The 13,915-nt window shown below is 37.8% G+C and overlaps 1 protein-coding gene across 2 annotated transcripts in view; it reads left to right on the top strand.

The window, feature by feature from the left end:
* The first annotated feature begins 514 nt into the window (after positions 1-514).
* The window catches only part of adam10a (ADAM metallopeptidase domain 10a), a 72,767-nt gene continuing 59,366 nt past the window's right edge, over positions 515-13,915 (top strand). Inside the window, exon 1 of one of the 2 annotated variants that reach the window (XM_057334760.1) lies at positions 515-696. In XM_057334760.1, the coding sequence (XP_057190743.1) occupies positions 630-696 (67 nt within the window). In that variant the 5' untranslated portion in view covers positions 515-629. The remainder of the gene's footprint in view (positions 697-13,915) is intronic. The other variant, XM_057334769.1, reaches the window with a different exon arrangement.

Raw genomic sequence — 13,915 nt, 5'->3', positions numbered from 1 at the left:
TATATTTGTATTTTTTTCTTTTTTGTCTTATTTGACCATTTACCTAGCACATTATAATACTACCGCATTGTTTGTTGTTATTGTGATATTTTATTTTTGTTATCGTTCTATGTGTATAATGCTGTGGAAATAAACACATTGCCAATAAGGTGCTTTTTGTACTTAGAGCATATTTTGCATGTTATAGCTATACTTAAAGATATCCTATAGATAAAGATATAATTGCAGTTAAACAATATGTCTTGAGAGTGGACCTCAATGAGCCATAAACAAGGTTATTTGTTGTTTTTAATAGTTCTATTCTCTTTAACACATATATTTGACTCGGCTTATGTTTCTGTATAATAAAAGCCTAAAACACAGTACATGCAGAGTTAAGTTAATCCAAAACTTTAGTGAGGATGTAAATGTGTGGTTGAGCGTGAGTGGGCGTGGCCTTCAGCTTTGCCTCTGCCTGACGTCAGGCCGTTAGAGACAGGCGCGGAACTGAGGCCGCACGCACAGCAGCACGCACCCATACACAGACGCTCGCGCGCGCTCACGCACAGACATTCTCGCTGAATGCGACTGCGCCTTTAAGACCCGTAAAACTAACAGCCACTACCAGCCTCGGTGTCAATGTGCGAGCGATGAATTTACTCGATATGGTTTTGTTTAAACTCTTGCTGTTGTTGTACTGTTTAAGCGACACCAAAGGTAAGTGTTTTTTGCTTTAGTCGGAAAAAAGTGACGGTTAATCGGATTGTGTGTTAGCTGAAGTGAGCTAGTATAGGAGGTGTACCATAGAGAGACTGAGCTTGAGTGCGGAAGTGAAACTAACGTTAAACAGCAAAATAGCGAACTTTTACAGTAAAACTCGTGTTATGTGTGTTCCTTTTAGAGAAATGCCTTATAATAGATATTGTGGCGAGAAGCCGTGGGCATGACTTTGCGTGGGACACTTTAGAAGGATGATAATATACTGTATATGTGCTAGCTAGCTGTCTGTCAAAAGGGGGAAGCACGACTGACTAACGTTAGCTAACTCAACGAGCGTTTCCATTAAAGTAACGTTTACTGTCAGAAGTGGAGAATGGTAATTAATTTATTCAAACCGACCATTTCTTTTCTGTTTGGATTTACACTACTTTTTATTGTTATTACAAAAGTGTGTTGTCGACAGTACACTACAGTATTTTGTTTCTGTGAAAGATAAGGAATAAACAGATGGGGGGGGGGTGATATTAAAAACTACATCTTCGTTGTTCTCACTTCCACACGATATCAAAATAACTTATGCACAGAAGTTGCACTTCTCTTGTTCCCTTGTGGGTTTTACAGACGTTTGTGAAAGTCTATTTTGTAGTAAGTTGAGGACTTTTCTGCTGCATAATTTGGTTAAATCTGACTAAACCTTATCTGATTTCTTTTCTGAAACTGCAAACAGTTTAGCAGAAGTGTTTGGGGTAGTTGCTAGTAATTAGCTTATAATTAGCTTTATTTACTAACATAAGAAGTTTATGGTACGCCCTAACTACATGGTGGGGTCCAGTCAGACCTGCTGCAAACAAGATATTCATATTTTAACCATGCTTTTCATAAGGTGGAGTTCAACTTTTTGCTAAACACTGTGATTACTCTGTGCACAGAAAAATGTAATTACTTGAAACTGTTCTTTTATTTTAATTGAGTAATGGGATTCTCCCAACACTTTGTGTTTGCTTTACTTTGTGCTTATGTAGAGTGCACTTAAATCATTAAGGTGTACTATACTAGTAAGTATTATTATAACAGGAATTCATGACAGACTCTATGTCAACCATTCAATAAACTTCTCCACAGAAATAAACACAAAACTGCGTTTTTGACATGCATTTTTATTGTTTTGGAAGAAAGATCTGGTGAACAGGGTCCATGTTTACAAAAGTAAACAAGAGTCACTTGAACGCTGACTTCACAGAAAATTATCACAACAAATTAATGTCAGTAATACTAAGAGCAACCCTTTTTATCTTTAATTAACAACAATTCAAATGCCCTATCTTTTTACATTTTGATCAAGAAAATAATCTAAATATTTAGGCACTAAGGCAATATTGAACTTGAATATTGATAGGCTGGGTCTAAATTTTAAGCAATGTTGATTGTTTAAGACAACCATTCGGCTTTACAGCGTGTGCCCCTTCAGCCGGGAAATGATGCAACAATTCATCAAAATGATTCTGTCAATTCTGCTCTCATGCTTTTACTGATTGCAATTTTATTTTCAGAAACTGTTATACTAGAGCTGCCTAGGACTGCTGAAAATGAGTCTGAGGAGGTTTTCTTTCTCAGGGTTTCTGTTTATCTGTTAGGTTGATTCCAATATCCATTAAGCAAAGGCCTTATTTATCTGGATAAAATACTATACATTCCTTTATTTGTCAGTTCTGTGATTGTTAGACTTTGTTGGAAGTGTTGCAAGGGACCTGTGTTGGCTCCAATTGTATTAAGTTAGTTGCTGTGGGATTTTATCTTTCCTCTCTTGCTTTCTAACATATTTGGTACTTCTGTAGTTTCACTTGCCCAGGGCTACCAGACATGCACTATTTTTTTTTCACTTTTACTCGTAACTTAGTGGTGTGTATAACAATCTTTGAGGTATGCTGTTTTTCTTTATTCTCAGCCTTGAAATTATAGTTTATTTATCATAGAAGTGAGAGCTTCATTTGACTTTAATTTGATCACTTGTATATTAGTTATAAAGGAATGCAAATTATGTAATTAAGCTCTCCATATATTCTTAAATAGATTATGTTGTTATGTTAAATATTTACTGTCTTTGTTGATCATGCTTTCTTTGACAAACAGTGGAAACGACTGAACAGAAATATGAACATGGACATTTGTTATGTGTGCCTGAAGCATCAACATCTATGGACTGTTTCCCATTTGTCTTGTTTATTTCCTTATATACAGAAAATGAACTGGTTGAATGGTTGGTGGTTCTGTACTGTAATCACAGTGTATTTTTTGTCCTTGCATAGGGCCATCCATTTGAGACTCTGTACTGTGTAATGTTTACTGAGACTACACCATCCAGTGATTAAAAAGTTAAGCGTTGTTAAAGGGGAACTCTGTCAAACAGAAATACAATTCTGCCATCAATTACTCACCTTCAAGTCGTTCGACAAGCCTAGGACATCTGTTCATATTCACAATGCAAATTAAGATGACTCCTGCCCATAGACAGTAACACAACTGACTTTCAAAGTGCAGAACGTCAATTGCATTGCTGTCTATGGGCGGAAGTCAGAAAGCTCCCGAACCTCATCAAAATTTTAATTTGCAGTGTGAAGATGAACGGATGTCCTAGGCTTGTCGAACGACTTGAGGGTGAGTAATTCATGGCAGAATTTGCATTTTTCTGCGAATTTCCCCTTTAAGAAGTTTGAATACTCCCCTGTGCATCAAGCAAGCTTGCATATTATAGCTTATGGTTGTTTTGATGTGGTAGGTTCGTTTGTGAGCTTGTTTGGGCTGTATCTGCATAGACAGAGTTTTGTGTGTGATGAGTGAGGAGAAGGGAGTGGTTAGAGATTCTCTTCAGGTGCTGGAGAGTTGTTTCTCTGTTAGCAGCCTGTTGGGGGGGGGGGTGAAATTATATTGCTGAGACTCTACCAAAGCAGTGGGTAGAACAAAGGGTAGAACGACAATAGCCTTTTATGAACTGAAGGGACAAGCTTTTATACTGAAGAAGTCACTCATTTTAAAATGGCTATGCATTTCTAGATTTTGAACGTTTAACATAGGTGCTATTTTTATCAAAGGCTAGATATAAATAATGTAATAACTGAGAGGAAAGTTGGCAGATAATCTCCTGTCTCAGGCCAGTGCTCTCAGCATATAATATTTTTATAGCTACCTGCCTGGGGCCCGTTTCAGAAAGGAGGTTTAGTGAAAACTCTGAGTATATTAACCCTGAAATGAGGGAAACTCTGGGTTTTCCGTTTCAGAATGTGAGGTATGTCAAACCTGAGAAAGCGGGGTAACTCAAGCCCGTTTCTAAAGGAGAGGTATCTTATACTCAGTGTCAGTAACCATAGTAACTTACTCTGTGAACCTAACCTGGTCGGGAGCAGGTTTTCTTTGGTAAACCCAGAGTTTATTTCGATCTCCTCCCCCTTTTAAAGCGCAAGTGGTGTAACTCATTCATTCATTCATTAATACAGTCATTCATGGCACACATTTTGATTACACAGAGACCATCTCAGTGACTTATACTGTATGTCATATGTGCTTTTATAGAGGATTCATGAAGAGGCTGCATTAATTCATTGGAATGTACTTTGATTTCAGGAGAGCACCGAGTGGAATTTTGTCATTTCCCTGTGCATTTTTATTAAAACTGTACCGTTTTTCTTTACAGTGAATTAGATGTATCAAAATATATCTCATCCATCCATACACATAAATAAAGTGCATGAAAGAAATGAATAAATACAGACATACATGCAGAAATTAAGCGATAAAGGTAATAAACAAGTAAATTTGACATGCAGCCATTCCAAGTGAAATCTGTTCAGAGCAGGATTCGAACCGGCGATCAGTCTAACTTTGCAGGAGAGTCTGACGCCCTACAGGTGTCCTATACACCATGACGTCTTACTTGCGTAACTAGAGCACTCATGGCGAGTGAGAACATACGATTTTTTTTATTATTTCTGTTGTTTCATTCATTTAATGATTAATTTATTTGTTTATTGGTATCAATTTATTAATTTAAACTTAAGTCATTTTCAGGACATCAGTAAATCGAGCGGAAAGTGTGCCTCACTCTCATGTGCTTTCTGCTGCCATGTTGCTTTTTTTGGTGCTGTTGCCATGGTGAATCGTGCTATCTTCGCTCAATTGATGATGGCTTTTTAAATCAATGGTGCACGCGCGTAACCTAGAGTGAACTTACTCAGAGTGGATTGAACTAATTGAAATCACCTGTTCTGAAACCGAAAACTCAGAATTGCGATTCTCTGAGTAAATCAACTCAAGAGTTCACATTTTAACTCGGTGTTGGTTGAACCTCCTTATTGAAACAGGCCCCTGGTCTTATTGTAAAGGTTGTAGGTTTATTTTTTCCATCATAAGTCATTTTTGTCCTGTTTCAGAGGTTTTTAGGGTTTGTCGTTTGTTTCCTTTTTTTTATCAAGATTGCATTCTTGAGACTATTCTTGCAGACTGTGGATCTTAATGCTGTGCATCTTAACCAATATATCTATATACCACTTTGAAAGATGTAAACACTGGTTCAGAAGCACTTCTGTTTTTTTTTTTTTTTTACTTTATTTTTTACATTACATAATATATAATTTACTGTTAAAGGTACTCGTTTAACATTTTGATTCAGTTATAAATGTTCTTTTGGTTGTATTCTGTTCAAACGTTTGTGCAGTGTTAAAAAACTGAAACAGGAAGTTCTTCTGGACCATTGTGGACCAGCATTGTTTACGTTTTTCAAAGTGGTCTATAAACAGAAACGCCAGATTCAACAGACCTTCAACAAACATCTTTTTCAACAATTACTATTTGTTATATTGTTTATATTTTAAATACTATTTGTTATATGTTTATTTCTAGAGTTATGATTAGACACGTACTGTTATTTAATAATACAATATATTGTGATAATGAACATGCACAGTATTGTTTTCAGGCACACTTCATAATACCATGAATAATTAGAAGAACCATATTATCTGAATGGTTTAGATTTTAAAGACATTTTACAAGGCCAAATCAATATCTTTAAATCAGTTTTATTATGTTTAAGAAGGCATTTGTCTGTCTATAAATAGTGCTACATATATAATCAGATTACTGTTGCTTGTGCCATTTTCACCCTAAGCTGTGTTTCCAAACAGGAAGCTCGTCTTCTCCCACACTCTCTTATGAAAACACCAGTTCAGTACCTCCACTTCACATATCATAGGATATTTGACGTGGTTCAAAAGCTATTTGCCCTTTGGATCATAAAGCCCTGCTGTTCAGATTCAGAACTGGTGTTTTCTGTTTGGACCAAAGAAAGGACCCAGTATAGTGCTATCTGATCTAAAGTTTTAATTGTGTTTCACCAATTGTTAGCTTTATTTGGCACATTATCACTTTCATCCACCCTGCAAGGCTTGGCTCAAGCTCTTTGCAAAAAGATTATTTGTTACCGAGTTAGAAGTCATCTCAGTGTGTCATACCAAGAGGTAATTGCAATAGTAAAATCACGATTCAGTAAAATGCCTTTGACAGAAATGCAAGAAGTGCATTTTTCCTGCACTTCAGTCCTGCTTCTGTTAAATATGTGTTACGTGTTGTTCAATTTTTGACACAAGAAGAAACAATGCCTATACACTGATCCACATCCACTGACAACTGCCCACACAGCATCACTCTGCCCTGGGGTCCAGCACAAAAGCTGATTTGTTCAAAGGCCTCCTCCATGCTTGACTAGCAGTTCACCCATGGGTCCAAATCAAACTTTATTGCTCTCTCTGATGCATTAGAGTTTTTAAGAGAAGACAATAGGTGTTGTCTCTTTTTTTTACGAATGTCAGTGTAGGTGGGTTGTGTGGGTGAGTAAAAAATAACACAATTTAGATTTTGAGGTGAACACTAGTCCTTTAGTGTCCTGAGTTTATGCTTCTAGAGTGGTTGCTTGTACCAGTGTGGAGGTTATCTCATGTGAACAGCATTCTCTCATTGTCTTTCTCTGTGTCACTTTTGTGAACCTGACTCTTTTACTAATATCTATTTCATGTGTTTTGGGATTTATTTTGTTAGTACCAGGTATAATCTGGTGCAATCCGTCAATGCTGCCCACTTGTGGTCTTGATTACCCATGAATGAAATTAACAACTTGAATTGGCCAATGGGACTTTGATTTAGGTTCCTAGATGTTCCAGGTTCAAGATAATGTGTGTGGAGTTGGACTGAGTATTTAGGCCCTCTGCTTCACTGAGGCAGTACTGATGATTTCTGCACTCTTCACATCCAAATGAGAGCAGGGTTTTTATCTCCACTTACAGGTGGACAAAAACTCTACAGTCTACACTGATAAATCGGCTCACTTATACCCCAGACTCACTCTCTCTCCGCTTTCTCTCTCTCTCTCTCTCTCTCTCTCTCTCTCTCTTGTTTCTTTTATTACTGTTTTTTTTATCAGAACCTGAGCATTTTTACCTTCCAGATAAAAGTGCAGTCCACCTGTGGTGCTTGGGAATAAAGCCCTGCATGCACCAGACAAAGCTGCCCTTTCAAACACCAGGTCAGGTGTATCTGAATCATTTTCCAACCCCATTATTTCCTTAGAATAGAATCACTTGTTCTGGGCTCTAGACTGCGACCAAAAAGCTTGCAAATGCGATCGTTTTTTTATAACGTGAGAGGTAAAATTTCACAGGGTCGCATCCATACTATCCAGTGCAGGGCTTGACATTAAGCATTGTCATGTGGTTATCCTTACATTACATTTGTCATTCACTTGTCCGAGTACAAAAATTACTTGTCCAAAGATAAAAAAAATGATATTTCATTTGAATTATAATATAATATAATCAATATAATTGTTTCGGATTTAGATTGGTCACGTTTGCTTCTAAGCATTTTAACTAGTGTCCGCTTTGGCCGCCTGAATTTGGTTATAGGCCGTTACTCTCCGTGACTGCTCTCCGTTATCTGCATATTTGTGGTGTCAACAGTCATGATTGGAGAAATACTGCAGTGTCAAACTGACTGAATAAAAATAGTGCGTGGTCGCTTTAAATAACCTAAAACCTAGTTGATCCCCATCTGAGAAGGAAATTACACCTCGCAAATCCTTTTTGGGTGGTTTTAAGCCTCCTATGACATTACTTGTAAATAAATAAATAATAAACTGAAACGTTTGTTTACTTAGCAGGGTTTTTCCTGCATAGAGAAATTGGAGGCGGCCGCCTCCGTCAAATGTCGTGCCACCTCAGACTCTCGCCAAAATTATGTCGGGTGTCTTCACAAGAAATGCTGCATTTAACAGACTGTCATTTGTAACTGCAGTTGCGACATAACGCGACAGTGGAGGCGCTGTTTCGTTATCAGCACACTGAGGCGCTAAAAAGAGTTTCAGAACAAGAGCTAGCTGTATTTCATGGCTGTTTGTTTTGCATCAAACTATGTGTAATTTCTTGAAATTTCTGTAAACAGCGAGATCGCCAGAACGCACATTGCATTCAGAACGACTCGCACACAAATGACTCATTTGAACCGATTAATTTAAACTATTGAACTTTTCAGTCACTAGCGAATGCATTGAATCATTTAAAGTGAACCACAGAGAATGCAAGATGTGAATGAGCTTTGATCATTTAGTAAGACTGGTTAATTCAGTTGGCTATTGTGGGCTGAAAAGTTAGTTGAAAATGATAAAAAGCTTTATTTGATTAAAAAAAATATTTTTGTTTGGTTGAATGAAAGTAATGTTTTATATAACTTAATTGTCATTTTCATCTAATTTTATTAGAACTTTTAATATGTCAAAGTCACTTTGGTTAAGCCACTTATAGTTACGTTAGGCCTACGTGTCTGTACAAAATCAGGATGGCACCACCTCCGCCTCATTTTGAGCCAGGAAAAACCCCGCTTAGTTTCTGTGACTGTGCACAGCTTGTGATATGAGGAAGCGCTGTTCAGTTGTTGATTGGGTGTCCATTGCTAAGTGTCTCAACAGCTGGTCATATCATATAACCCCTGCTTCATTTCACACTGCACACGTTCAGCAGCGGGGTTAACCCTGCCAAAGCGGTGCTAACCCTGCTTCGGAGCAGGGTTTCATAACCCCGGGGTCAAAATGCGGGGATAACCCCTCTTCCAAATTACAAGTGTGAAACGTTCGTTTACCTGGGGTTAAAAGCAGGTTTAGAATGAAGATAACCCGGGGTTAAGCATAGTGTGAAAATCCCTTCTGTGTGCTTGAACCTGGTTTGATACAGGGATGGTTATTTTCTTTACTAAATAGTCTTGTGAATGGCGGACTGCCAGTGTTTAAAACATGAAAATGGATTAGTACAGTTTTTCTTTCCATCCCTCTCTCTCTCCCTCCCTCACTCCCTTCGTGTCTATTGTTAAATAGAATAGTTTAATATTTTTGCCCTTTTTAAAGCTTTAAAAAGCATAGAAAAACAGCATTAAAGTAGTTTATATGACTCATCCACTACAAGACTTCTGAAGCCGTACAGTAGCGCTGTATGGGTGACAACTGAAATTTAAGTTTTTATTTATTTACCCCTTAAGCATGCACATTTCAAGTTTCACAGCAAGTTTGAATATGTGCATAATTAAATGAGATGAGACTTAAGACAAGGCTAAAATCAGTGTTTTCCCTAGGTTTACGTGTGGGTGCGGTCTCTATATTTGCAGCGGAGGTCCGGACAATACTTCTTTAAATAAATAATATTTAATCAATTGAGCCCAGTCGAAAGTGTATATAAAAATGTTAACATCTAATGTTTTATCAGGCCATTTATTTTATATTCAGATACCCACAGTATGAATGAAAACATAGAAGGCTTGATAACTGAGAAAATGTGTTGTAGGCTCTGGTGCTAAAGCGAAGTCCTAGTGGCCTATTTTAATATTTAAAAAAACTACTGACAACAAAATGTATCAACTGAAATAAATTTATCATGAGCAAAAGTATTTGCAAAGTTACTAACAAGAAGCCTTTCCATGCCATTCATACTAGAACTGATTCTAAATAATCTCTGATTAAAACATGATTTATTATGAAATGATCTTAGCATGCTGATTATTAATGCTATTAATATTATTAGTGTCATTAATGCTAAATGTAGGTACAAGACATTATGGTTTATAATCTGTCACAAACCTACATGCAAACAGTAAACTGACTGACAGATAAAAATACTTTATTAGGTTACTGCTGCATTATCGTTTACTTACACCACGGGGCTGTGGAATGTTTCAATCTGATTGGTTGACAAATGCTCTTTGGGTATGCATTAACTTTCGGTAAATGCACACCTATGAAGGTGTTCCAGGTCTGCCGATCGCATTACAGTTCCATATCACTTCGCCAAGTTTAAATAACAGAAAGGTTATAGTGTTGCCTACAGCAGTGGTTCTCAAATTGGGGGCCCCAAGATGGATCCAGGGGGCCACAGATTTTGTTGCATTTTATGAAATATAGAAATTTATCATAGATTTTATGCAATCAAACATCAGAAAAATGACACCACCAACCAAAAGAATTGAGGTTCCAGCATTGTATAACTGAATGTTTTTGATTTAATTAAAATTCTATGTTTAAGATTATACGTCTTTATATGGGGGGCCGCCAAGCGATGCACTTAACACAAAGGGGGCCTTACAATGAAAAAGTTTGAGAACCACTGGCCTATAGGCCATCACCTCACACGTGCTGCTCTTGATCTGACATTTGTAATGTCAAATTTTACTGTTAATGGAAACGCGTGCACAGTTTCGTTTCAATAAACAAAGCATTTCAAAAACAATATAGAAATACATATACTGAAATCGAATAAATAAAATAACTAAATAGAAAAACTAAATGAATTAATAAACACGGATAGCCTACTGTTTCGTTTTCCTCTTCATGCTGCTTATAACTGATAACAAATATATTTTGATAGATCTACTCTTTCAAAAGTTTGCGTGATTTATTTTTTACTGCTGTGATACAAACAATATGAGGAATAAATAATATTATTATCACTGGATTTTCTGTCACATTGTTGCAAACACGCAAGTGTGCGCGTGGTCTCTCGCTCGCTCGCTCGCTCGCTCGCATACACACACCACCTAGCCACAGTGGCTCAAGCCTCCGAGTCCGTTCACTTTAATGGACGCTGGCTTTTCTGTAACATTACCGCAAACACAGGTGTGCGCTCGGTCTCTCGCTCACTCACTTACTCGCACACCCACTCACCACCAGTGTTGTGCAAGTTACTTCCAAACTGGAATACATTACAGATTACTTGTTACTGTTATTTAAAAGTAATCCCTTACCTTACAATATTACTGTCTCAGAATTGTAATAAGTTACATGACTCCTGTATTACTTTTGAGTTACTTTCACCAAAATAACTACAGAAGTAGAACTTAACATTCTAAAATAAGTCTTTGTATTTTTGTATTTTCAAAATACAAAATACTTTTTGCCAATCAACCTCTTTAGACTGCTGATTTCTTGAATTAACTAGGCTATACACAAATAAATACAAAAAATACTAGATTAAATGCATTTAAATACAAAATACTATTACAAAATGATAGTATTTTGTATTTAAAATGGATGTATTTGAAACACTGCCCATCCATGCAGTCTAATAAGGAGATTGATTGGCAAAAAGTATTTTAGTTTGAAAATACTAAGATTAAACACATTTAAATACAAAATAGTCCCATCCCATGACTGAACTAGATTATATAAAATTCTAGCTAGTCATTATGTAAACATTAGCATACCTTGTCATTGCTGCTGGTCACAGGGATCTTGCTAACTAGCTTCCTGAAAGCAGCCCAATGACCCCTCGCTCAAAAGGAATGAAAACTAGCCCAATTATTTTCTGGTGTCAAATCAAAATTAACAACTGCCAAAAGACGTTTCTATTGCTATATTTACTTATCTGAATGGTTTCCTAGGTATTGTATATATTTTTTGTTCTGATGGACTCAAAAGATATTTTGGGGGATTTCGTAAAGCAAACAATTCTTGGTCACCTTTGACTACCGTTATAATTTTTTCTGCTATGGTAGTCAATGATGCCAAAGAATTTTCAGTTGCTAACATTCTACCAAATATCTTTGTGTTCAACCGAACAAAGAAATTTATACAGGTTTGGAACAACTAGAGGGGGAGTAATCCAAAACAGAATTTTCGTTTTTGGGTGTCCCTTTAAAAAAGATCCCATGTGTGCTCGAGCCCACGCACGGAAATGGATGAGAAACGTGTTTTCTCTTCGTAAGACATGCAAAAACTTGCTTAAGAAATAAGCATGGTTAAATTTATTGCATATGTATAATGTGTACAAGCACGTCAATGTTTTAGTTGTTCTAGACTGCGTATAGCGCTGCTCAAACGTGATATTTGGCAGCCGGAAGAATCAACTGTTTATTTCATTGTGCAATGTGACATGCACCTTAGTACGAAACATTGGTAAAAGCATAATTCGGATGCATTGTCTAATACCGCCGCTATATTTTCCTCTTTGGTTGAGCTGAGCTCCCGCGTCCCTCCCTGTACTGTAGCCTGCCTGTCAGACACTCGTTCCCCACACTTTTGAGAACGGCCCGATTCTGAAGTTGCCAGGTATTCATCTGAGTATGAATACACATTAACAATCTCATCAATTAACATTTATCCTTAGAATATAAATAAACATTTTGGCGGCTGCAGTACATTATGAAAGTAGCCCAAAAACCCGCAAGCCGCGGCTCCATAATTTTTCCCGCAACTGCAATTTCAAAATAGCCCAATTGTGCGGGAAAATCGCGACCCTGGCAACACTGGCGCTAGGGCTTACAGCGAACCGGGCGGGGCCAATAGCCTCGGACCGTTAGCTCAGAGACTGAAATCATGGCACGTTATAATACAAAATAGTTCCACCAGCCAGAGGAAGATGAATGACACCACACGTTTCTATTCACGAACAGGAAATAGAACTTACTTGCGGGATTTTTGATTTGTTAATGTCTCGCGGGTGAAAAGTTTGTTGTAACGCAAGCATTAGTGAACATGTACCGAGTAAAATATTACTGAAAATTGATTAGTAATGCCTTACACTACTGCGTTACAGCAAAAAGTATTATGTTACTGTAATACATTACTTTTGTAACAAATTACTCCCAACACTGCTCACCACGTGGCTCAAGCTTCTGAGACGAGGTCCGTTCGCTCTAACGGATGCTTGAAATGAGATGCGCAAGAAAGTAGTTCTACCATCAACAGCATTTAAAAGACGATAACATGACAAACATTGAAATTAAACATTTGAACAATGTCCTGTGGTGTGGTAACCGTGGTATAAGCGGAATAATTGACTCTGGTCCGTTCAATTATTCAAAAGTTAATGCACACCACAAAGTGGTAATGCGGCCACGACGCGAAGCGGAGAGGCAGCGCTCACGGAGCGGAAAGGGTCAAAATGAAGCACGTTTGGCGCTAAATAAAGATATTAGAAGATATTGCGCCAAAATATAACCAACATAAATGAGTTCACGTGATGTGTACATCTCAGTTATGTAGACGCGCTGCTCAATTTAAACTACAGAAATAGTCTGATTTTTTTGAATGGTTCATTATGTCTCGCGGTGCAGATGGAACGAAGCCAAGCTGGGTGAAAACCTGTCATCCAGTGTTGACTGGACTGTTGCTGCTTGTCAGGGGCAGGGCGTCCGTCTTTTGTGTACTTGGACACGGAGCAGGAGAGCGAATGTTGCCATTTTTACCACCCTGGGAGTGTTTAAAAACGCAAATATTTTTATCTGCTTGCTTTTCAGGCGGTTGACGCGACATATTTTCCGACACGCACTCTCTGTCCACTGGTGGGAGTGTGCTTTCCTGTGTATTGGCGCGCACGTGTCTGTGTGTGCGCATTGGGGCGGAACTCGATAAGGAGAGCAGAGGAGAATTGTGACCATGTAGAGACAGAAATGACATGCCGCCGTGTAAATAAGATAAATACCATAATTCTATTTAGTTTGTTTAATAAAAGAACAAGGTATAGACATGCTCTATAGCAGGGGTGTCCAAAGTCAGTCCTGGAGGGCCGGTGTCCTGCAAAGTTTAGCTTCAACCCTAATCAAAAACACCTGAACAGCTAATCAAGGTCTCACAAAGCAGACTAGAAACTTCCAAACAGGTGTGTTGAGCCAAGTTGGAGCTAAACTCTGCAGG

This window comes from Triplophysa rosa, linkage group LG1, assembly GCF_024868665.1.
Source record: "Triplophysa rosa linkage group LG1, Trosa_1v2, whole genome shotgun sequence".
Taxonomy (NCBI): Eukaryota; Metazoa; Chordata; class Actinopteri; order Cypriniformes; family Nemacheilidae; genus Triplophysa; species Triplophysa rosa.
This window is presented reverse-complemented; position numbering and strand designations above follow the sequence as displayed.